Source organism: Microcaecilia unicolor, chromosome 3, assembly GCF_901765095.1.
Source record: "Microcaecilia unicolor chromosome 3, aMicUni1.1, whole genome shotgun sequence".
In the NCBI taxonomy this organism is placed as follows: domain Eukaryota; kingdom Metazoa; phylum Chordata; class Amphibia; order Gymnophiona; family Siphonopidae; genus Microcaecilia; species Microcaecilia unicolor.
In genome coordinates, this window is record NC_044033.1 from 140,098,294 (window position 1) to 140,124,205 (window position 25,912).

The 25,912-nt window shown below is 46.1% G+C and overlaps 1 protein-coding gene across 1 annotated transcript in view; it reads left to right on the forward strand.

Moving 5' to 3' along the window:
• Positions 1–25,912, forward strand: part of EIF2AK2 (eukaryotic translation initiation factor 2 alpha kinase 2) — a 219,104-nt gene that overhangs the window by 55,529 nt on the left and 137,663 nt on the right. The window contains exons 5-6 of the mRNA XM_030196395.1: positions 2,946–2,988; positions 21,575–21,698. Of these exons, the coding sequence (XP_030052255.1) occupies positions 2,946–2,988; positions 21,575–21,698 (167 nt within the window). The remainder of the gene's footprint in view (positions 1–2,945; positions 2,989–21,574; positions 21,699–25,912) is intronic.

A 25,912-nucleotide genomic window follows, 5' to 3' on the forward strand; every position in this document is an offset into this window, starting at 1 on the left:
AATTGCACACAATATTCGAGGTGTGGTAGCACCATGGAGAATACAAATGCATTATAACATCCTCATTTTTGTTTTCCATTCCTTTCCTAATAATACCTAACATTCTATTTGCTTTCTTAGCCACCGTTGCACACTGAGTAGAGGGTTTCAACGTATCATAAATGATGACACCTCCCTTTCCTGGTCAGTGACTCCTAGTGTGGACCCTTGCATTACATAGCTGTAGTTCAGGCTCCTCTTTCCCACATGCATTACTTTGCATTTGCTCATTAAACATCATCTGCCATTTGGATTTCCAGTCTCCCACTCTCGTAAGGTCCTCTTGTAATTTTTCACAATCCTCTTCCGATTTAACAACTTTGAATAACTTTGTGTTGTCTGCAAATTTAATTACCTCTCTTGTTACTCCCATCTCTAGACCATTTATAAATATCTTAAAAAGCAGTGGTCCCAGCACAGACCCCTGGGGAACGTCACTATCTGTTTTTCTCCATTGAGAATACTGACCATTTAACCCTACTTGTTTTCAATCCTTTAACTAGTTTTTAATCCACAATAGAACACTACCTCCTATCCCATGACTCTCCAGTTTCCTCTGGAGTCTTTCATGAAGTACTTTGTCAAATGCCTTTTGAAAATCCAGGTACACAGTACTGACCTGCTCACCTTTATCCACATGTTTGTTCACCCCTTCAAAGAAATGTAATAGATTGGTGAGGCAAGATTTTCTGTTACTAAATCCATGTTTGCTTTGTCTCATTAATTCATGCTTTTGAATATGCTCTGTAATTTTGTTCTTTATAATAGTCTCTACCATTTTGCCCAGCACCGACGTCAGGCTCACCGGTCTATAATTTCCCAGATCACCTCTGGAACCTTTTTAAAAAATTGGCATTACGTTGGCCACCCTTCAATCTTCCAGTACCATGCTTGATTTTTAAAGTTCCTGGAGGAAAAGTCCATATTCTGTTATTGAGGTGGACATGGGGGAAGCCACTGCTTGCCCTGAGATTGGTAGCATGGAATGTTGCTACTATTTGGGTTTCCACCAGGTACTTGTGACCTGGATTGGCCACTGTTTAGAAAACAGGATGCTGGGCTAGATGGACCATTGGTCTATCCCAGTATGGCTATTCTCATGTTTGTATAGCATCATACATATATATATTTGGCAGCATGCAGACCAGTGGAAAGCATTTTAGAAAAACTTACGTACATGAAAAGAGTAACATCACTCAGGGGCTTTATACTTGTATGTTCCTTCACATGCACATACAGTGGGAAATAGGCCAATGTGTAAAAGAATGCTGGAAAACAGCAAAACCTGAATACAAGTACCTCCTCTGAAGTAAGTGATGACTAACAGTTACCTAAAAGGAGGGAAAAGACCTTAATCTCCTAACATTGTAAGAATTTTTCTGCAAAAATGCTATAGTTTTTTAATTTAAAAAAAGTGGACTGTAACCTATTTTTATTTTACCTCTTGTCATTTCATTAATGCCTTCAATATCTCCAAAATATATTATCTTGATGAGTGGTTTATATTCTGAAAAGATACAGATCACTTTCATGCATACAAGAATACATTTTTACACGTGAAAGACGCTTAAAATAATTTCACTTGATAAAAGGCTCTTTTTCTCAGCATTCTTATATACATTGGTCTATTTGGCATGTTGATGTTTACCCTGTCTGTTTTTTTTGCTATATCCACACATAAAAGGAATAATTAAAGAGCTCAGCTCTGAAACGCAAACCTTAGCAGTATTAGGGTGGTTTTTAACACCAGAGAAGTAAGCATCTATACTCCCTTAAGCTCTCCTCCCATATACAGGCTCTAATGAGAAGTGAGCCCACAGTCGCATGTGCCTCCAATCAGGTATAAATGCTGCTAGGGAGTTTTTCTGAACAATTTTTTTTCCTGAAAAACAAAATACATGGTTATTTTAAAGAACTGCCTACACCATGCCGATGATATGTATCATCTTCAAAACTGCATGCCATGGTCATATGTGTCTAAGTGGTGACATTTAAAATCATCACTTATATATGTAGGGCAATTGCACTTGTAAAAATATAATTAATTCTATAATAGAGTTAACAATACAGAAAAGTACTGTTAAACTTTTGGTGGTGGCTCAGCTATTTGAACTTTTGACTTGTTAGATTCTTTGTTTCAAGGTATCTGTGATGTATTCATCAGCCTTTTACCAAAACCCTCATCCATACCCTTGTCACCTCTCGTTTAGACTACTGCAATCTGCTTCTTGCTGGCCTCCCACTTAGTCACCTCTCCCCTCTCCAATCAGTTCAAAACTCTGCTGCCCGTCTCATCTTCCGCCAGGGTCGCTTTACTCATACTACCCCTCTCCTCAAGTCGCTTCACTGGCTCCCTATCCGTTTTCGTATCCTGTTCAAACGTCTTCTACTAACCTATAAATGTACTCACTCTGCTGCTCCCCAGTATCTCTCCACACTCATCCTTCCCTACACCCCTTCCCGTGCACTCTGCTCCATGGATAAATCCTTCTTATCTGTTCCCTTCTCCACTACTGCCAACTCCAGACTTTGCGCCTTCTGTCTCGCTGCACCCTACGCCTGGAATAAACTTCCTGAGCCCCTACGTCTTGCCCCATCCTTGGCCACCTTTAAATCTAGACTGAAAGCCCACCCTTTTAACATTGCTTTTGACTTGTAACCACTCGCCTCCACCTACCCTCCTCTCCTCCTTCCTGTACACATTAATTGATTTGATTTGCTTACTTTATTTTTTGTCTATTAGATTGTAAGTGCTTTGAGCAGGGACTGTCTTTCTTCTATGTTTGTGCAGCACTGCGTACGCCTTGTAGCGCTATAGAAATGCTAAATAGTAGTAGTAGTAATGAATAGTTAGCAGTAACAAATGCTGAATAAAGTAATTCTTCTATAATAATTTATTGTTATAGCTGAATCTGGAGGGAGTACTGAGAACAGATGCTGCTTCTACTGGTGAGTAAATAGATTTTTAAGTATTGCCTTGCTGGTAAATGTTAAAACCTTAAAAGGAAAAAAAAAAGTTATTTCAATGTTTTTTCCCACCCTCGTTTCCCTGACTGGTACCTGCTCCAAGCGTATGACTTGATTTATAAACTGTTATTCCAGTTAAACTAATAGAGGGCAATTTTTCACAAAATGAGTTAATTTGGAATTTACAAGTTACAAAGGGAGTAACCCTGCCCTTATCAGAAAATGTACTGTTGTCACTTAGTAGATCATTGACTGACTAAATGGTATGGTATTGTATGGTAGTTCCTCCCTGCGAACATTTTATGGGAGCAGCCACAAATGTAATGGTTTCCTCGGCAGGCCATGAGTGGGTTAGGTTGCCAAAATTGTCCACAGCCATCTCAAGGCAGTTGAGGGTTGGGTAACTTACCAAAACCATAAGAAGCTGTCATCGGATTTGGAGCTGTTCCCTACAGCCGCACAAGTGGTCTTGGTCAAGGATGTGGCTCAAATGATAATTCAAGAGTGGGACAGTCCCTGGATAGATTTTTTCTTACCACTCCTCAGAACAAGAAGATAATCTCTATTCTGTTCCAGGATAGGGACACAATGGCAAGCTGACCTCGATGCCTTCTTTCTAGGTAGGTGAGTCTCTTTAATTTTATTTTTATATGCTTATATCATCTCAAGATAACATATCTTGATACAAAAACAAAAAGAGGTACCAAAATAGGAATACTCAAACATTTAGGTATTCAGTAATACAAGGAAATATAAATTTACCCCCTCAACCTGGTCCACAAGTAAGAAGGGAACAAGGAAATATATCAAGAAATTATTTTTACAGTAACTAAAACCTAACAGAAGGTAGGTTGACGGTGTATATTTCTTTTTTTTTTTTATTTGCAAGAAGTCTTTATTAACCATTGAAACAGCACAATGGAACCACAAAACTATCAAAGTACAACATGCTTATTCTAATATAAGATTCTACCCATACAGCTTATAAGAGTACATTCAGTCGTTTCAATAGAACTATATCATCAACAATAAACTTCAGATTTTTATCCATTTTTCAAGAAAACAAAGATTTCTCCACCCAACCTCCCCTCCCCCTCCCCTTCCCCCCAGGTGGACACTACTGGGCACTGCCCCTCATGGCATTCAATGTATTTAACACCTAGATTTATAGAGCATCAAAAGGGACGGGTTCCCAGACTGAACGCCACTTAACCATTTGTTGTTTACGCTCCGCCACTAGTCTCTCCATTTCCCGAACATATCTCAACTTATTAAGCCATCGAGATAAAGATGGAACCCCCTCCTTTCGCCAATGTGCCGCCACAACGACCCTTGCTGTGCCAACCGCATGTTGAACTAGGGTCTGCTGATGTGACAGTAAGCCTGCGGTCCTAGCTGAAAACAAGAACACCTCAGGGGCCCATGGCACAACACACCCCATCCAGTGCTGTAGCCTAGAATGTACAGCTTTCCAAAATGCCCGAATTTTGATACAGCTCCACCATATGTGCCCCATTGTACCTTTGTGACCACACCTTCTCCAGCACATGTCCGAAGAGGACGGAAAGATCCTCTGCAGACGGGCCGGCGTGAGGTACCATCGATATAATACTTTAACCGCGTTCTCTTGCAGAGGAACATGAACTGATACCCGCATCACTGCTTTTTCTATTCTCTCCCACTCGGACTCTCCCAACTGCACACCCAGTTCCCGCTCCCAGACACCCCTATGCTTTCCACAACCGGAAGCCTGATAACTTAGGATACGGTACAAGGAACCTATCAAACCCCGGGAAGATTCAAACTTTTCACATATCTCCTCCAGATCAATTTTCTTATGTTGCATTACCTCTCGCACCGCCTTACTCTTGAGAAGGGATGCCAACTGGCAATAGGCAAACTCATCACCCTCTACCCCTGGGTAACTATCCCGCAGTGCATTAAAGGGCAACAGTGAATCCGCTTCAAACAGCTGGCCCCATGTTCTCACCCCCAAATCACGCCATTTAGTGAAAATCCCCTTTACTGTGCCAGGTAAGAATAAGGGATTAAATGCAATTGGAGTGTACCTGGTCAATACACATTGTCTCTTAGGAAACAAACTATCCCAATAGTGAAGTGTAACAGCTATGGAGGGGCAAGCTCGTTCAGCCAGATTTCTAAAGGGCCGTGGTAGCCACATTATGGCACTCAGTGGCTGGTCACCCATCGAATGTTGTTCAATATGCACCCATTGGCGATCTGGATAGTCTTGGTACCATTCAAGTGCTGCTTTCCCTTGTGCTGCCTTATAGTACCAAGTAAGGTTGGGTACCCCCAACCCCCCTTTCTTCCTGTCCCTATATAATAGCGATCTCACCAACCGCGGACGTTTGCCTGCCCAGACGAATCTCACCAATCTGTCTTGCAGAGTAGCCAAGAATCGCCTGGGCATTATCACAGGCAGCGTCTGAAAGAGGTACAACAATCTGGGCAATATGTTCATTTTAAGAATGGCTATTCTACCGAACCACGAAGTTCCCAGCTCTCCCCATCTCTCCAAATCCTCCATGATGGTTTTACCCAACCCCCTGTAATTTGCATTAAAGAGTTCCGACATTTCCCTTGTAAGCATCACCCCCAAGTACCTAATCTGTTTGGGGGCCCAACTAAACGGGGATGAAGCTTTCAGGGACTCCACCACCTCATCAGTGAGTGTTACGTTCAGAGCCTCTGATTTTGCCATGTTGACCCTGAAACCCGACACTACAGAATATTCTCTTATCATCTGCTCGAGATGTGGGATAGTGGATTGAGGGCGAGTAACAAACAGCAACACATCGTCTGCAAAGAGGGCCATTTTATGGGTTCTATCTGCTATTTTAGCTCCTGAAATATTAGGGTCCAACCTCATCTGGGCCGCAAAGGGCTCCATCACCAATGCAAACAGCAAGGGCGACAGGGGACAACCCTGCCTAGTCCCTCTATGCAGCGTGAACAGCTCTGAATTTCCACCATTAACCCGAACACAAGCCCTTGGGGACTCATAAAAGGCCTGAATCCACCTGCAAAACTGTGTTCCAAACCCCATATTCTCCATTACTCCATACATGAAGGGCCAGTGGACCCGGTCAAAGGCTTTTTCCGCGTCAAGACTTAAGAGACAAAGCGGCTTCTTATTTAATTTTGCCAAGTACATAATATCAACCACCCTTCTAATATTATCCATCGCTTTGCGATAAGATACAAAGCCCACTTGGTCTGGATGTATAAGAACTGGAAGGATTGGGGCCAAGCGATTAGCCAGAACCTTAGCCAGAATTTTGACATCAGTATTTAATACCGATATGGGTCTATAAGATCCGCATTCAAGATGATCTTTGCCCGGCTTGGGTAATACAGCTATCCACGCTTCCATCATTGACTGAGGTAATGATCCCCCTTTCCCAATTTGATTAAACAAGTCTGCTAAGAGCGGAGATAGCTCGGGGGCGAACTTCCTATAGAACTCGTTAGGCAACCCATCCAAGCCAGGCGATTTACTCAATGGCAAACTGCTGATTGCCTCCTGAATTTCTTTGGGAGTAACCATTTCATTTAGTAATGCCTGTTGTTGGGAGCTCAGAGAAGGTAGTTCACTATCCCTTATATATTGATCTATGGATTCCAGGGAAGGGCTAATCTCCTGAGCGTACAAATCCTGATAGAATTCCCCAAATCTTTTTCGTATTTGCTCAGATGTACCGAGCTCGCCCCCGCCCGAATCCCGTATCTTTAAAATAGCCCGGTCAACTTTTTGTCTGCGTAACCTTATGGCAAGGAGACGCCCCACCTTGTTGGCATGCTCGTAGGAATTCACCCTGTTCTTGTTTTGTAGCATACTAAGTTGCTCAGAATATACAGAATCTAGCCACGCTCTCTGATTACTAAGCTCACTCAGAACCCGCTCTGACCCATTTGCCTTATGCTGTTCCTCCAGAAGACGGATATTCACAATACATTTTGCTATCTGCGCTTTACGGGCCTTTGATTTTTTACTGGCTACTTGAAGAAAGTAGCCTCGGGAAACCGCCTTCATAGCATCCCAAACAATGCTGAGCGAGGGTCCCGATTCCAAGTTAAACTCAAGATACTCTTTCAGCATTTGTTTGTATCCTGCCACCACTTCCCCCTCCTGTAAAAGACCCACATTCATTGTCCATCTTCTATCTTTGTTTTCAGCCCTAATAGTTGGCAAAGTAACCCATATTGGGGCGTGATCCGATAGGGTCACACTGCCGATCCCTGCGTCAGGTCCCCGTTCCACTAAAGTGGCATCCAAGAATAGATAATCAATACGGGAATAGGTTTTATGCACTGCGGAATAGAATGTATAATCTCGTACCCTCTGGTGTTTTACTCTCCACATATCCACCGTACCCAAGGAGTTTGCTAAAGATCTTAAAGCCAGGGAATCCCTCTGCCCTTCATTTCTATTAAGGCCTGATCGGTCAAGTCCGGGGTTCATCACAGTATTGAAATCCCCTCCTATTACCAGAGAACCCTGCGCAAAAATGGCCAGAGAGTTTTTAACCCTTTCCAAGAACTCTGCCTGCCCCGTGTTAGGCGCATAAATGGACACTAGAGTAAGATCTACTTGGTCAATTTTAATATGCAAAAAAATATAACGGCCTCCTATGTCCCTTTTTACCTTAATCACCTGTGCGCCCACTGCAGCCTGAATTAGGATCGCCACTCCAGCTTTCTTTGATCCCGCTGCAGAGGCGAAATACGCCACCGGGTAGTCCGAGTAGGAGAGAAGTCTTTCATATCTGCCCGCCAGGTGTGTCTCCTGAAGGAGAACCACATGAGGCCCTAACTGCCTCAACTCTTTATAGAGCTTTTGTCTTTTCTGTGGCATGTTCAGGCCTTTCACATTATAGGAAAGAATCTTTAAGTCAGTACCCATCCTAGTATGTTGTGAACAAGCTTGTCGGCCCCTGCCCGTCTCGACAACTCTGCAAAGTGCCACATTACTTTGTACCCATTTTTCCCAGTAGTGACCTGCCCCCTCCACTTATTATAGCCAATCTCCCGCCCTCCCCTCCCAACCCTCTTCCCCTGTGATCCCCTTATGCCCAACCCCATGAACTTCACCCACCAGCCAGAACCTTAAGGTCCTGAGTGGGAGGACTCCTCAACGTGCCCCAGCAAACACCAAATGATCCCCCAAACCCTCACAACATTCAGCCCCCCCCTTCTATTTTTACCATCATCCAGTCCCCCTTCTGCTCTCCTCCCTCTTAAATCCAACCCAGATTCATACCAGTTCAACTCCCACGTTACATCCTAAAGCAATAACATAGGCAGAACCTGGCAACAGATTTAACAGCCCAGAAGTCATTACCAACAACACAATGTCATATCAGTCAGGTTCGCAGCTTAGCGTCTTGCTTCTTGGATTTTTGAGGCACTCTCTTCCACTGCTGCAATTTTTCTCGCGTTGCGGAGGCCATGTCCCCTGCAGGTATAGCTTGGGTGGTCAAACCAGCTTCATGCAAGAACTTCCACACCTCATCCAGCCGACGAAACCGATGCTGCTTGCCTTTAAATTCCACACTCAGGGCAAAGGGAAAGTTCCACCTATAGGATATCTTCTCCTTCTGCAAAATTTCCAGCCCGGGTCTCATCACTCGCCTCTGTGTTAATGTAAACAGCGATAAGTCCTGGTAGACGGAGACTCTGGCCTCATTATATTCCACTGGCGGATTTTGGCGCGCTTTTTGCCATATTTTTTCTTTAAGCGTGTATGATGAAAATCTCACCACTATGTCTCTGGGTCTATTGTCTGTTGGTTTCCTGAGAGCTCTGTGGGCCCGGTCAAATATAAGATCTGCTGACTCCAATTGCTCTCCAAGTAGCTTCTCACATATCGAACGCACAAGTGTGGGCACGTCTTCCATGTTGCCATTTTCGGGGACTCCACGAAATCTAAGATTTTGACGTCTCCCGCGATTTTCCAGATCGTCTAGTTTATATTGCAGTTCTTCAGACTGTTCGTTTAGTTTTGTAAAACGGGCCTCTGCTCTCTCAACTTGTTCGTCCACGTGCTCTTCCAGCGTCTCGACCCTGCCCCCTAGTTCACGGAGATCAAGGCTAATGGCGTCCACGTGGTCAAGAATTTCTTGTTTAGAGGCCTTGATCTCTGCTCTTATTTCCTTGAGACATTTGGCCAGCTCTTTGGGTAATACGGCGCTTAGGGCAGTTCTACGCACCTCGGCGCTAGAGGCAGCTGACTCAGAGCCGGAGGAGTTTCCCGGATCAGGCGACACGCGCCTCGAGCGGTTTTTCGCCCCTTGTCTCGTCGAGCTCCGCTCTCCTTCTCTCGACTGGGAGGCTGTTGTTTTGCTCATTCTGTGTTCGGGATCTCGTTGCGTCTTCAGAGACCGGTCCCACCACTTTTGCAGAACTGGATGACCGCAAATGAAGCGATTTTTAAGCGGGTAAGCGCGGAGCTAAGGGCTCAGGCAACCATTCAGGTCCGTGATGTCACCGGACGGTGTATATTTCTAAGGAGTGGAAGTTCTTGCTAGCTCAGAGGTACTGAGAGGTAGCTCACTACTCTTGGAATTCAAAAAGGTAGACAATTGTTCAGGATAAAAAAATATACTTTACAGATTGTTATTGGATATCACACTTACAGGGGAAATTCAACCAAAATAAAGCACCTAACTGTATCACAAGAGACCTTAATAAGAGAAATTGCTGCCTCCTCTTCTGTGTCGAATATGAAATATCCAGAAACACTTGAACCTTTCAGTTCAGAAAAAAGTGATCCTCGATTGGGGAAAAAAGCACCCAATCTCTATCTGGTTCCAAAACAAAATTAGCATTTAATGTAGCTGGTATAGCTCCATCATCCCTTTCCAAAAGTTGAGTCACGTTTAAAGAGTCAGAAGAAATTTCAGAACCTAAGACTCCTTGTTGTCCTCCACCTTTTTTTTGCAAAGGGTGGGACATAATAAACTCTGGGTAATGGAGAAAAAGCTTGCCTGGGATCTTTAATATCTCCAAAAAATATCTGTTTAAGGTTAAAGATCCAGCTCCAGATGGTATGTTAGAAAAATTAATGAAATGCAAGGTCTTCCTGCTTAAACATTTACCAAGTTTTCAAGCTTTCGATATATAGAAAAGTTATCTTTAATTACAGCCACTTGCTGATCTGCTAAGGATTTAGACTAGTCTTCCATTAAAGATACTTTATTTTCTAATGAAGTTACCCTCTTATCCATCATTGCATAATTACCCAGTGAGCTTCATGTTAAAACTGTTAAGAAAAAATTGGGAAAATTGATGATTCAAACATCGCAAAGGCATCCCAAAATATATCCAAAGTAACAGGAGAGGGTTTTACCACAAAGATAAGGTGTTCCAGGTCTGAATTCTCTCTCTTATTTATTTTTACATTTGTATCCCACATTTTCCCACCTATTTGCAGGCTCTTAATGGCTTACATAGTACCGTAATGGCGATCGCCAATTCCGGCATGAACAAATACAAAGTGATGCTGTGGTAGAATAAAGATCATGTGTAACAGACACATTAGGGAATCGTAGGGAGGAAGAGTAAGTTATGTCCAGTACGAACTTTGGTTTTGTTGTGTTGCAAGGTTCAGGCATTTAAGTTGGATCAGTAGGGTATGCCTTTTTGAACAGGTTAGTTTTTAGTGATTTCCGAAAGTTTAGGTGGTCATACGTTGTTTTCACGGCGTTTGGTAATGCGTTACATAGTTGTGTGCTTATATAGGAGAAGCTGGATGAATAAGTTGATTTGTAATTGAGTCCTTTGCAGCTTGGGTAGTAAGGAGCCACCAGCTCCCTCCTCGAGGCTAGCTAGTCCTGTAGAGATGACCACATCCCCACTGGTGATTTGTAACAACACTTCAGGGAGATGAACTGCCCCTGCAGCGAGGATTCTGCTCGATTTATCAGTGAGTGATGCCCTGACAGATGCCCTAACAGCATACCGAATATCCGCAAGTGTAAACAGCTCCTCCAGGTTCAAGGTGGCATCAGCCAATAAGCAAGGATATCGTCTCTCCTTTCCCCGATGTTCCCCGCAGTATGGCCCCAGCCTCAGAGCTTTCATCTCCAATAGTGGTCACAAGCTTATCCATCTGTCCAGCTGCTACAAGGTCCGATGGCACTGCAGAGTATGTGCTCGTCTTCCTATTTCTTTTCATCATATTAACTACATGTAGAGAAAGTTGTTAGAGAGGAAAATAACAATAGCAGACGGAGAGAGAGATTTCTAATACCATCTTCCTAATGCCATCGTGTTCCCTGGCAAGTCTTCTATATGCATATCCTATGGTACTCCTCATAGTGAGAACACTCTCTGAAATTCAGACAGAACAGGGGAAACATGATTCCCATTGCCCCATATTGGCCAAGATAAGTATGGTTCCCTCTTCTTTTGGAACTTGTCATAAGATGACACCTAGAACTGGGAAATTCCTTATCACTGGTCACTCAAGCTCAGGGAATTCTGTTGCATCCCACCATTGAGCCCTTTGCTCTCAAGTAAACTTGCATGACAGTGTGTTGCAAGTATTGTTGGCTTCAGGAGAGATTTCACTAGAAGGCTTTACAGATTTAAATGGAGTCTGACGTCGGTGCCGGGGAAAATGGTAGAGGCTATTATCAAAAACAAAATTACAGAGCACATCCGAGGACATGGATTACTGAGACCAAGTCAGCATGGCTTTTGTGTGGGGAAATCTTGCCTGACCAATTTACTTCAATTCTTTGAAGGAGTGAACAAACATGTGGACAAAGGGGAGTCGGTTGATATTGTGTATCTGGATTTTCAAAAGGCGTTTGACAAGGTACCTCATGAAAGGCTACAGAGGAAATTGGAGGGTCATGGGATAGGAGGAAATGTCCTATTGTGGATTAAAAACTGGTTGAAGGATAGGAAACAGAGAGTGGGGTTAAATGAGCAGTATTCACAATGGAGAAGGGTAGTTAGTGGGGTTCCTCAGGGGTCCGTGCTAGGACCGCTGCTTTTTAATATATTTATAAATGATTTAGAGATGGGAGTAACTAGCGAGGTAATTAAATTTGCTGATGACACAAAGTTATTCAAAGTCGTTAAAACGCGACAGGATTGTGAAAAATTACAAGAGGACCTTACGAGACTGGGAGACTGGGCGGCTAAATGGCAGATGACGTTTAATGTGAGCAAGTGCAAGGTGATGCATGTGGGAAAAAAGAACCCGAATTATAGCTACGTCATGCAAGGTTCCACGTTAGGAGTTACAGACCAAGAAAGGGATCTGGGTGTCGTCGTCGTCGATAACACACTGAAACCTTCTGCTCAGTGTGCTGCTGCGGCTAAGAAAGCGAATAGAATGTTGGGTATTATCAGGAAAGGTATGGAAAACAGGTGTGAGGATGTTATAATGCCGTTGTATCGCTCCATGGTGCGACCGCACCTTGAGTATTGTGTTCAATTCTGGTCGCCGCATCTCAAGAAAGATATAGTAGAATTGGAAAAGGTGCAGCGAAGGGCGACTAAAATGATAGCGGGGATGGGACGACTTCCCTATGAAGAAAGACTAAGGAGGCTAGGGCTATACAGCTTGGAGAAGAGACGGCTGAGGGGAGACATGATAGAGGTATATAAAATAATGAGTGGAGTGGAACAGGTGGATGTGAAGCGTCTGTTCATGCTTTCCAAAAATACTAGGACTAGGGGGCATGCGATGAAACTACAGTGTAGTAAATTTAAAACAAATCGGAGAAAATTTTTCTTCACCCAACGTGTAATTAAACTCTGGAATTCGTTGCCGGAGAAAGTGGTGAAGGCGGTTAGCTTAGCAGAGTTTAAAAAGGGGTTGGACGGTTTCCTAAAGGACAAGTCCATAAACTGCTACTAAACGGACTTGGAAAACTCCAAAATTCCAGGAATAACATGTATAGAATGTTTGTATGTTTGGGAAGCTTGCCAGGTGCCCTTGGCCTGGATTGGCCGCTGTCGTGGACAGGATGCTGGGCTCGATGGACCCTTGGTCTTTTCCCAGTATGGCATTACTTATGTACTTATGACGTTTGCCATCTCGTGTAACAGAAGGCCCTACTGTCCCACACAAAAAGTGCTTGAATGTCTTCTACATTTGTCTGAGTCATCAACCTCATTAGGGTACATCTTAGTGAAATTCGCATTATATCACCAACATGTAGAAGAAAAATCCATCTCTGTACAGCTTATAGTTGTTTGATTCCTGCAGGGCTTGCTTCATTTAAGCCTCCCATGAAGCTTCCTGCAGTGTCATGTGACCTCAACATAGTATGTTAACTTAGCTGTTGAATGCTCCCTTGCAGTTGCTCAATACCTGTTGGCTAAAGTAACTGACTTGGAAGGTCTTATTTTTGGTAATGGTAACTTAGGCATGCTGAGTGAGCTCTAGGCTCTTGTAACTGATTCACTGTACACAAAATCCTATAACAACGAGTTGATTTCTGTGCACCTATCCTAAGTTTTCTCCTAAGGTTGTGTCAGATTTCTGTATTAACAAGTCTATCATCCTGCCAACAGTTTTCCTAGGCCTCAAGCGAACAGAGTTGAAAATGCAGTGCACGCATTGGATTATAAGAGATCCCTGGACTAAAACCCTTAGAAAATCCATCCAACAAATGCGCACTGTCTAATTGACTGATTTTCCTTTGCTTATGACCAGGCAGGTTAGACTCTCAAGTTTCATGTTTATTGCTCAGAATGATAGAGTTATTATGTGTCAGTAGCCCAATTGAGATCAGCCTTCATGGAGGAAATTTGGAGAGCTGTGACATGGACATCTGTTTATAGATTCACATCCTACTACTGTTTGGAAAAGGACTCCTGATGTAGCAGTAGGTGAGGCCAGTTGGTCCTCCTTAGAAACTGGATCCATTCCCCCATGCCAACTTTTTTTTCTGTTCCAGACTGCCTTCAAAAAAAAAAAAAGGAAAAAAATACAAAAGATTAGTTGCCATGAAAATTTCTGTTGATGTCAGCCTCTTGTGACTTTGAGATCAGTAGGCTCTTCTGCAGTCAAGGACAGCCTTTCAATCTATAATGGATTGGAGAGGCTTGAGAATTTGCTGAGGGCCAAAAATCTCAAGAGTCTAGTATTTTTCCTTAACTAGATCACTTTCTGCGGATATATTATTCTCTAAATACCTTAAGGAAGTCCTGCTTATGAAAGATGACTTAAAAACTTATCAGTGTTATTATCTTCCTAGCAAGAAATCTCAGTGGTGTTTCCAGACCCAGTATTTTGGATGGGCCCACACTAACTTAGATGGGCCCTTCCATGGCGCCACACTCCACAGCCCCCTCCCACCCGCACCCCGAGATATAAAAAGAAATTATATCGTGGCTCAGGTCCACCCAGCGGTGGCATATCACATCAACATCTCTCCTCCTTCGCGGCGTCCCAGCATCTGACCGCTCATCGCTGAACCCCATCCCTCCCTGGTGTTCCTTGCAGGTGTCCCCGGCGCCTGCAATGATTCAGTTATTGCTGCCTGTGCCAGCTTCGCAGGCTTCCATCAACCGGGTCCCGCCAGACAGGAAATGATGAAAGCAAGATCTGAACCTGGCCGATGGAAGCCTGCGGGGGCCGGTGCAGGCAGCAATAATGAATCACTGCAGGCGCCAGGAATGCCTGTAAGGTACACCAGAAAAGGACGGGGTTCAGCGATGGGCGGGTGGAGGAGGAGAGATGTTGATGTGATGTGCCGTCGCTGGGTGGACCTGAGCTAAGAATGGGTAGGCCTGTGCCCACCCAGGCCCACCCATAGCTGCGCCACTGAGATTTCTGTACCCAATCCTGTGGAAGGAGCTTTTTGACTCCTTAGAAATTAGTGACTTCAGCTGGACCAATTTCTTAGAAACATCTACAGATGACTAGAACCACTTTTTTTGGTACTCAATTTTTCTGCAAAAAAAAAAAAAAAAAGATAATTGATTTGAAAGCCTGTTTTAAGAGAAAAGAAATTGCCTTTTGTAGTCATAAAGTTTTAGTATTCCCTGATGTGGCTAGGTCCATGCAGCTCAAGAGAAAACCTTTTCTTCAGTTGAAATCTAAAGTTCTACAGTTGGGGGTGGGGATCTTTTTTTAAGGTTCCCCTGCAAATATCTAATCTGTTGGCAAGGGAAGCACTATATCTTGTTTGATCCTCTCCAGTTGAGAATTGTTTGAGTGATGAAGGGGGTCTTTTATAAAGGCACAGTAGCATTTTTAGTGCACACTAAATGCTAGAGACGCCAATAGGAATGTATGGGTGCCTCTATCATTTAGCGCACACTTATTTTTAGCGCAGTCTAAAAACGCTAGCATGCCTTTATAAAAGGACCCCAAAATTCCTCATGATTATTACTTTTATTGTGTGGGAGACGTATTTGAGTCCTGTAAATGTAAGTTCTATAGGGCCCTGTTTACTAAGGCGCATTAGTGTTTTTAATGCGCCTACAGTTAGCACACACGCTAACCACATAGGAACCTAAAGAGATATTGTATGCGCATACACAGTTAACACGCATTAAAAACGCTAATGCGCTTTTCCTCAGCGACCCTCCAGACCGGTCAAGACGCGTGGGTTATGTCCTCCTACCAGCAGAGGGAGACTGAGAAAACACTAAGCTTTTGAAGCCTGTATATATAACCTGTGCAGAACCTCCACTAGCCAGTATTTTCTCAGTCTCAGCAGAGGTAGCAGTTGACAGCCTGTGCAGTCTCCAATAATCTGGTGAGGTAGTTTGTCATTGGGTCGTAGGATTTTTTCCTTCCAAACTTTATTCTGTTGCAGTACCCTGTACGTGTGTGTGTAAAAAAAAAAAAAAAAAAAAAAAAAGTGCTTTGGGGCCCTGGGTCTGGTGGGGCCCAGTTTTTCCCCCTGGGGTGTTACACCTATGTTTGGGTCCCTCCCCCTGTGCTGCTCTCTATTTCTGTTTGCTTGGCAGCTTTGTGCCTCGGCTGCTTTCTCAGTATTGTAGCCTTGAGTGCCTTACAATTTCCAGATGCCAGAATTAGAGTACTGTGCCTTTATGGTCAGTTATTCTATTTCATTTTGCTTGCCAGCTTTGTGCCTCGGCTGCTTTCTCAGTATTGTAGCCTTGAGTGCCTTACAATTTCCAGATGCCAGAGTTGGAGTACTGTGCCTTTAAGGGCATTTATTTCTTTATTTTCAGCGGACCGAACGGGGGTTTCGATTCCTTGCTGGAACGAGAGAGCAGCGCTTTCTTCAGTGCTTTTGCAGTGTGAGTGAGTTTTTGGTTTGGCGCGTTTGCGGAACAGCTTTTCCCTTCCCTCGTGGTTTATGGCGGCCCAGCTCCTCCGATGTCGCACGTGCTCGTGGCGAGGGGTAGAGGCGCCGGGCGCTCAGTGTAGCTTTGCGGTGCACCTATAAAGGTGGCTGCGGCACCCCCCGACTTGACCGCGGAGGGATCGATGGTGTCGGGAGTCTCCGGGTCAGCGGGAGCGTAGGCAGGGCCGCTGTCAGCGGGAACAGTTTCGGCGGGAACAGCCGCCATCTTGAGTCTGACGCGGCCCGTGGAGCCGGCTGGTTTTGGGCCTGCGGCCTCCGTTTTTGGCACAAAAGGGCCTAATGACGGTCCAGGAATGGTGGGCTTTCCTCCAGATTTTGTCTGGACGCGGTATCAGGCCTGGAGATCGGGACCCCCCCCCTCTCCCCCCCCAATTGGAAGAGGGGGCTATTTCCGTCTTGGCTGAGAGACCACGGTTAGAGTGGTCAGAGGACAGGCAATGTTTTTCTCCTGTAGCTGCAGAAGCTGCGCTTAGTGATCTGGGGGAGTCAGATGGAATTGACGGCTCTCAGGAGCAGGATTGTTGGATTCCTGGAGAGGATCCTTCAGTAGTGCGGATTTTCCATAGAGATGAGCTGTCAGAACTCATAGATCAGGTGTCGTCCACCCTTCAGTTTGGTCCTGAGGTGGCTTTGGGGGAAACTGTCCAGGATCCGTTGGTGAAGGGCATTCAGCGTCAGGCGTGATCCTTCCCTATGAACAAGGATCTCCGGGAGATGATTTGTCAGGAATGGGATTTGCCGTGTAAGGTGGCAAAGGCAATGGCGAGGCTTTATCCCCTCCCTCAGGACGATAGGGATTCCTTTAAGGCTCCCACGGTAGATGCAGTAGTGACGGCAGTAATTATAGCTACGGCTATCCCGGTTGATGGAGGAACGGCCCTCCGTGATCCTCAGGATAGGAAGTTGGGATCTTTTCTCAAGTGTAGTTTTGTTTTGTCGGCTCTAGCCCTGCAGGCCTCGGTTTGTGGGGGTCTGGTAGCTCGGGCATGTTTTCGTTGGGCCGAGAAGCTCCTGGATGATTCGGTAGATGTTGGTTCTTCTGGGGGTCAGGAGTTAGCCGACTTGGACATGGGTTCATCCTTTTTGTCTGAGGCTTTTATGATTTGTTGCCTACTTCAGACAAAAAATATGGCTATGGTTGTGGGTCTCTGCCACTTAAGGGAGCTATGCTCTTTGGAGAAGATTTGGACAAGTTAGTGTGAGGTCTTAGTGATACCAAGGTTCTATGGCTTCCAGATTTTCGGTTCAAGGCAGGGGCCAGAACTAGTTCCTCTCGGGGACGGTTTAGGGAGGCTCAGCGGTATAGGCCGGGCAGATCAAGTGGGACCTACCCCTAGCTGTCTGTTTGTCTGTCCAATTTAGATTGTAAGCTCTGTTGAGCAGGGACTGTCTTTTCATGTTAATTTGTACAGCGCTGCATAAGTCTAGTAGTGCTATAGAAATGTTTAATAGTAGTAGGACCTCTAGGGGTCGGTTTTTCCAGCGCACACAGTTCTTTCGTGAGAGTCGTCGCGGAGGGCGTGGCTTTTCCGCGGGAGGTTAGTATTCAGGCCACAATTCCCAATGAAGGTGTGCGGGCTCAGGCTCTGGTGCATGTTGGGGCTCGGCTGAGTCTGTTTTACCAGAGTTGGGCCCAAATCAGGTCAGATCAGTGGGTTCTCAAGGTGTTTCGAGGTGGATGTGCGCTGGAATTCGAAAGCTGTTCTCCTGAAGTGTTTCTGGAATCCCTCTGTCGGTCTTGGAGCAAGAGGGCAGCAGTGAGGGACACTCTGCGGTGGCTGCTCGCGTTGGGAGCCGTGGTTCCTGTTCCTTCAGATCAGCAACGCTCAGGGTGCTATTTGATCTATTTTGTGGTCCACAAGAAAGAGGACACTTTTCGTCCCATTTTAGATCTCAAAAGGGTCAATGCGGCACTCAAGGTGCCCTCTTTCCGGATGGAGACGTTGCGGTCGGTCACTGGTGCGGTCCGGAAAGGAGAGTTTCTCACTTCCCTGGATTTGACGGAAGCTTATCTTCACTTTCCTTCGTGTAGCCTTTTGGTTCCAAGTTACAGGGTCCGATTCGTCGGTTCCTTGCAGAGAAGGCGCCGACGGCCCGTACTTATCGTCAGGTCCTGGGCCTGATGGCGGCGACCATAGAGGTAGTTCCGTGGGCCAGGGCGCACATGCGTCAGGTACAGTCAGCTCTGCTCAGTCGTTGGTCCCCTCTGTCGCAGGACTTGGAAATGTGTTGTCCGCTGTCGGTGGCCCCTCGTCTCAGTCTCCGCTGGTGGCTCAATCCGCGCAATTTGGGAAAGGAATGCCGTTGGAGTCCCCACAGGGACTGGTAATGGTCACGGATGCCAGTCTGAAAGGTTGGGGGGCACATTGTCTCAGTCAGGTAGCTCAAGGCTGGTGGTCTCGGGCAGAAGCAGAGTGGTCCATCAACCGGCTGGAAACTCGGGCCATTCGGGTGGCGCTCCAGGCCTTGACGTCGGTGGTTCGCCACAAGGCAGTCCGAGTGCTCTGTGACAATGCCATGGCAGTAGCATATGTCAACCGTCAAGGGGGGAACAAAGAGTCTTGGCGGCGCAGTTGAACTCATCTTCAGGCTCTCTTGGCAGCGCATGTGGCCGGGGTAGGTCACATAGATGCAGATTATCTCAGCAGGCACACTCTAGATCCCAGAGAGTGGTCTTTTCTTAGGTCAGTGTTCCAGTGAGTTGTGTCGGTCTGGGGACTTTCGGTGATCTTAGGGCAACGGCTCGCTATGCGCAAGTTCAGAGATTTTTTTTTCAGTCGCTGAAGAGACCCTTGAGCGGAGGAAATCGACACTCTTCTGTTGCCTTGGCCTCGGGAGTGACTGTATGTGTTTCCTCTGTGGCTGTTAGTCGGTTGAGTAATATAGCGCATCGAACATCACTCCGGTTGGGTGATTCTGGTAGCTTCGGATTGGCAGCGTCGACCATGGTATGGAGACCTGGTGCGGTTGGCAGGGGCGGCGGCCCTGCCTTTGTTGGGATCAGTTCTGTGTCAAGGCCTGATAATCATGCCGGATCCGGCTCGGTTTTCGCTTATGGCTTGGCTCCTGAGCGGCACAAGTTGAAGAAGGGGCTTTCGTCCAGTGGCTTTGCTACGATGTTGAGTTGCCGTAGACGATCCACTTCCTTGGCGTATGTCCGGGTTTGGAGAATCTTTGAGCACTGGTGTGAAGACCATCGAGTTCGGCCGTTTCACTCTTCGGTGGCGGAAGTTTTGGAATTTTTGCACGATGGTGTTGATAGAGGTCTGGCCTTGTCTACACTGAAGGTTCAGGTGGCAGCTTTGTCATGTTTTCGTGGGAAGCTTCAGTGAAAGTCCTTCGCGTCTGTGCCTGAGGTAGTGCGTTTTTTGAAGGGTGTTAAGTTGCTGCGTCCGCCTCAGTGACGGATGGTGCCTCCGTGGGATTTGAAGCTAGTTTTGGAGGCTTTGATCAGGCCTCCGTTTGTGCCTCTGGTATCGGCATCTTGTAAGGATTTATCTTTAAAGACGGTCTTGTTGGTGGCGATTACTTCAGCACGGAGTGTTTCAGAGCTTCAGGCTTTGTCTTTTAGGGAACCATTTTTGTCCTTTCTGAGGGAAAGGTTTCGTTGCGGACGGTGCTTTCCTTTTTTGCCCAAGGTGGTTTCCGAGTTCCATGTTAATCAGGTCATCTCTCTGCCAGTGTTGGGTGATATGGCTGGAGATTCGGAGCAGCGTGGTATTGCCAAGCTGGATGTCAGGAGAGTTTTGAGTTGTTATCTCTCTGGAACTCAGGACTTCAGAGCCTCTGACCGTTTGTTCGTTCTTCATGGTGGCCCAAAGAAGGGTGCAGCGGCTCCTAAGGTGACCATAGCACGGTGGTTGAAGGAGGCGGTTGCATCTGCTTACTTGGTGAAGGGTCCTGTGGTGCCTAGGGGCTGGTCTGCTCATTCCACTAGGGGAATGGCAGCCTCGTGGGCGGAGAATAGTATGATTTCTCTGTTAGATATTTGTCGGGCTGCGGTTTGGTTTTCGTTGCATTCCTTTGTGAAGCATTATAGGATTCCTGTGCATGCAAAGGACGAGGTGCGCTTTGGGGCAGCAGTTTTGACCTCTGGCCTTAGTAGGTCCCTCCCATAAGTTAGTTACTGCTCTGGTACGTCCCACGCGTCTTGACCGGTCTGGAGGGTCGCTGAGGAAGGTGAAATTAGATCTTACCTGCTAATTTTCTTTCCTCTAGACCCTCCAGACCGGTCAAGAGCCCGCCCTGTCTGTATTGGAGGCCAGGAGGTGTGTGTGTTGGATAATTCTTGGCTGCTGTAAATTGTTGTTTCTCTAATTGCAGACTGTTTATTTCTGTTTTGTGATAGGAGTCCGGGACAGGTGGGGCTCTTCTTTGATAGTCCACCTGTAGAAGCCCAACTGTTTTATCAAAGGCAAAGGAACATGTTTCCGTAAGAGCAAGCGGAAGATGTTTCTTGTTTTTGCAGTTTACTGTGACCACGTACAGGGTTGCTAGTTGTTGTTAGTGTTTTTTGTTTCTCTGCTTTGTCAGGGTTATACTGGCTAGTGGAGGTTCTGCACAGGTTATATATACAGGCTTCAAAAGCTTAGTGTTTTCTCAGTCTCCCTCTGCTGGTAGGAGGACATAACCCACGCGTCTTGACCGGTCTGGAGGGTCTAGAGGAAAGAAAATTAGCAGGTAAGATCTAATTTCACCTTAGCATGGCTTAGTAAACAGGGCCCAAAGTGTTGATTTGAAGATAAATCGTATTTCTTTGTTTCTTTTTTTCCTGAAAAATGTTTTTTGTCAGGTTTCCCAGTGATGTGGGCTATTGGCACTAATTTTTAAAATGTTATCTTTTTTGATGATTTCTTTTGGATATTTTTATATGTTGTGATTTTTCTTTTTGTGTTCTTGATTCAATGCAATAAAACATTTTTTAATAAAAAAAAATATAAACAAAGTTGAAAGTATTTTTCTTGTGACTCATGATTAAGCTCCGGAATTTGTTGATGAATGACATTGGGTAACTAACTTGAGGTTCAATAGAGGTTTGTACAGGTTTCTGGAAGAATTGTCTGTAAAATAATTATTAGATAGATTTGGGAAAACTATTGCTTATCCCTAGAAATTTGTTACAAAATTGTTCTACTTTTTGGCTCAGACTATCCACTGTTGGAAACAGGATGTGGGTTTGATGCTCATTGGTCTAACCCATCATGGGTTATCTTTTGTTCTTATATTCTAATCACAAGATCCAGATGTATCTTATACTGGAGAAATAAATTTCAAAGGAAAGCTTAATGAATACTGCCAACAACGGAGACGAAGTCTTAAATTTGAAGAGCTTGAACGCCGTGGACCTCCCCATGACCAACAGTAAGTAAATAAATAAATAAATCTCTTTAATAAATAAGTGCAGATTTCTCTTTTTCCTCTGACCTCTTTTCTAGCCAGCTTCTCAGCTATATTACCCTGCAGTCATTCTCTCCATCTGTCACACATTCAATCTGTCGCTCTCCCATGTAGCTATTCTACCTTCCTTTAGACTTGCTGTGATACTAGCACTCCACAAAAAAAAAGCATTCTGCCCTGTAATCTTATCATTCCATCTCCTTCCTCCCTTTTGCATCCAAACCTCTGATGTCTTGATCAGTCCAATTTGGCTTTTCGTTATATTTCATAGAAATAGAAACATTCCTTACCAAAATTTCCAGTGACTTGTTAATTGCCAAAGCCAAGGAGGACCTTTACTTCACCGTCATCCTGTTGTCTATTGCTTATGGCACTATTGATCACCAACTACTCCTTGCTTCTCTGTCTTCACCATTCATTTTTGGTGCTCTTCTTATATATTTACATTTAATGACAGAGGTGATCTGGGAAATTACAGACCGGTGAGCCTGACGTCAGTGCTGGGCAAAATGGTAGAGACTATTATAAAGAGCAAAATTACTACTACTACTACTATTTATCATTTCTGTAGCGCTACAAGGCATACACAGCGCTGTACACCAGACACAAAAAGAGAGTCCCTGCTCAAAGAGCTTGTAATCTAGATAAGACAGGCAAACAGAACAATTAAGGAAAAGGGAAAAAATAGGTGAGGATAAAGGACAGGGCAAGTGAGTATTGTTTAGGAGGCAAAAGCATTGGTAAAGAGGTGGGCTTTAAGTTTGGACTTGAAAACGGCCAAAGACGGGGCTAGACGCACAGGCTCGGGAAGTCTATTCCAGGCGTGAGGTGCAGCAAGACAAAAGGAACAGAGTCTAGAATTAGCAGTAGAGGAGAAGGGGAAAGCTAAGAGAGATTTATCTACAGAATGGAGTACCCGAGGGGGGGGCGTAGGGAGAGACAAGAGTGGAGAGGTACTGGGGAGCGGCAGAGTGAATACACTTATAGGTCAATAAGAGAAGCTTTAACTGAATACGGAAATGGATAGGGATCTAAACAAGTGACTTAAGGAGGGGGCTAATGTGAGCATTGCGACTTTGGGGGAAAATGAGTCGCGCAGCAGAGTTTTGGACTGATTGAAGAGGAGAGAGATGACTAAGAGGGAGGCCAGTGAGAAGCAGGTTACAACAAAATTACAGAGCATATACATAAGCATGGATTAATGAGACAAAGTCAATGTACATTTAGTAACGGGAAATCTTGCCTCACCAATCTACTACATTTCTTTGAAGGGGTGAACTGGATTGTCAAAAGGCATTTCCTTGTCATCAAGCAGATGCAGCCATTACAGATGGGTTGTGTCCATCAACCAGCAGAGGGAGATAGAGAGCACACTTTTTTCAGTGCCTCATACCAGCTTGCTCCACTGCCTCTCTTCAGTATTCTCTATCTCCCTTAGCAGAGTGGCTGCAGCTTCTTCGAGCTCCATCTAAAATCTGCCTGGAGGTTGCTCCTGTGCTTTTGCCAGTTGTTAGCAGGGGTGTTGGAGGCTATAGCAGCTTCACTTTAAAGGCACATAGGTTCGCCCTTTCCCTGCCTTACCCATACCTCCGTGGATGTGGACACATTGCTTAGCTTTCCCTGTCCTTCCCCACCAACAGTGGATGTAGGCACATAGGTTTGCCCTTTCCCTGCCTTTCCCACTCACCTGAGCCTCCGGAGTTCTATTTACCTGTGCTTTCCTCACAGCATTAAAAAAAAAAAAAAAAAAAGCGCTTGGACGCTGGAACAGAGGTTTTCCTTGCCTTTTTCTGTGGGACCGGAGCTGTGATACTCGGTCCAATGAGGTAAGAGTGTTTTCTGACTCCTCCGGGGTGGGCCCGCGATCGGGGCGATTTTGGCGCAAACTGCCATTTTGAATTTTACCGCCGTTTTCGGCGATGGCTGCGGAGACAGTAAAGTGCTGTTCCAAGTGTGGCAAGCGCAGATCAGCAGCGGGGCTCTGTAAATCGTGCTGTACAGACGTTAGAGCCGGCCCGAGCATGGCGAGCGATGATTCTTCGCGCTCTGAGCTGGCAGTGGGCGCCATTTTGAATTTACCACATGGCGCGACCTCCGCTGAGACGGAGAGTCCTGAGCCCGGGGGGAGGCCTCGGAGTGAGGCTGATATGGGAGCTACTGGCCCCGGCAGAGATCCGGGTGCCCAGGGTGAGTTTTTCTCCCCTGATTTTGTCTTATTAATGCATAAAGCATACATGCTTAAAAGAGCTCTCCCACAAAGCCTGGCATGGGCCTCTTCTAATGCCCCCCCCCCCCCCCCCCCCCCCGGTGGATTCTAGCCTGGGTATGCCCTCTGAGGCGTTATTCCCTGATAATTGGCAGAATATGAAGCGCAGAAGGGCTCATTCCCCTTCAGAGAGTGCTGCACCTCCTTTCCCCTTCCCCCCCCCCCCCCCCCCCCCCCGTGGTCGGGCTGCGAGGATTCGGAGGACTCTGGCAGGCCTTCATGGTCTGAGGAGCCAGAGTCTGGTGCAGAAGTGACTCAGGATCTGGACGATCCCTCCGCGGTGAGGATTTTCCACCGTGATGAGCTGCCAGCGCTTATTTCTGATGCCCTGCAGGCTCTCTCTATTGAGGACCCTGCCAGTGGCACAGTCTCCTCTGTGAATCCTAGGATGGCTAGTACCAAAAAGCCTGCTCAAGCCTTTCCTTTGCATGACTCCATCCAAGAGCTTATTTCGGCTCAATGGGCTGACCCCGAGGGACCTTTGAAAGTTTCCAGGGCTATGGGGCAATTATACCCTCTGAGTGAGGAGCATATGGCTCGCTTTGCTATGCCTAAAGTGGATGCCCTAGTCACAGCTATGACAAAGAGAACTACCCTCCCTGTTGAAGGAGGTGTTGCCCTGAAGGATATTCAAGACCGTAGACTGGAATCAGCACTTAAACGGTCATTTGAAATTGCAGGTCTCACTATTCGGGCATCTGCATGCAGTTGTTATGCTGCTAGAGCCTGCTTGGCTTGGTTGCAACAGGCAGTGGAACAGCCCGGTGATGGAGCGGAGCCCTTTTCAGATGTGGCTCCGCGGATAGAGTCGGCCTTGTCCTTTCTTGCTGACGCCCTTTATGATATTGTCAGAGCTTCGGCTAAACACATGGCAGTAGCAGTGGCGGCTTGCCGTCTTCTTTGGCTACGGCGTTGGGCGGCGGACATGGCCTCTAAGCAAAGGTTGGTGAAGTTGCCCTTTCAAGGCCTTCTCCTGTTTGGTGAGGAGTTGGAGAAAATTGTGAAGGGCCTGGGTGAGGCTAAACCCCAGTGCTTGCCCGAAGATAGGCCTCAGCCTTCCTCTAAGGGTGCGGCGGTCCACTCCTCTTACAGACCTCGCTTCCGTGAAGCTCGAAGGTACCGCCCGGGGCGTTCTGCTGGGTTCACTTCTCGTGCCCGTTTTCAGCAGAGGAACTCCTTTCGCTCGGACAAACATTCCACAACCACTGGCTCAAGGCCTGGAGTTCAGGGGCGACCCTCTCAATGATGGTGCGCCGGCCCTCTCCTCGAGTCCTGTCATCGGAGGACGTCTTTCCCTCTTTGCCGAGGAGTGGGCCAACATTTCCTCAGATCAGTGGGTCTTGAACCTGATCAGAGACGGTTTCAGAATAGAATTCGATGCCCCTGTAAGAGACGTGTTTGTGGAGTCCCGATGCGGTTCTTCTGCCAAACGGGCAGCGGTAGAGGAGACTTTACAAGGTCTGATTCAGATAGGGGCCGTGTCCCCGGTACCTCCCGCCGAACATGGCTGCGGCCGCTACTCCATCCACTTTGTGGTGCCACGAAAAGGAGGGTCTTTTCGTCCTATTCTGGACTTAAAAGAATTAAACAAGTCCCTGAGAGTGCGGCATTTTCACATGGAAACCCTGCGCTCCATTGTAGCGGTACAGCCAGGAGAGTTTCTCACGTCTCTGGACCTGAAAGAAGCTTACTTGCACATTCAAATTTGGCCCCCGCACCAGAAGTTTCTGAGGTTTGCGGTGATGGGAAAGCATTTCCAGTTCCGGGCCTTGCCTTTTGGCCTCGCCACAGCTCCCCTCACCTTTTCGAAGGTTATGGTGGTAGTAGCTGCCTTTCTAAGGCGAGAGGGTATTCGGGTTCACCCGTACCTGGACGACTGGCTCATTCGAGCAAACTCTGCTGCAGAGAGTCA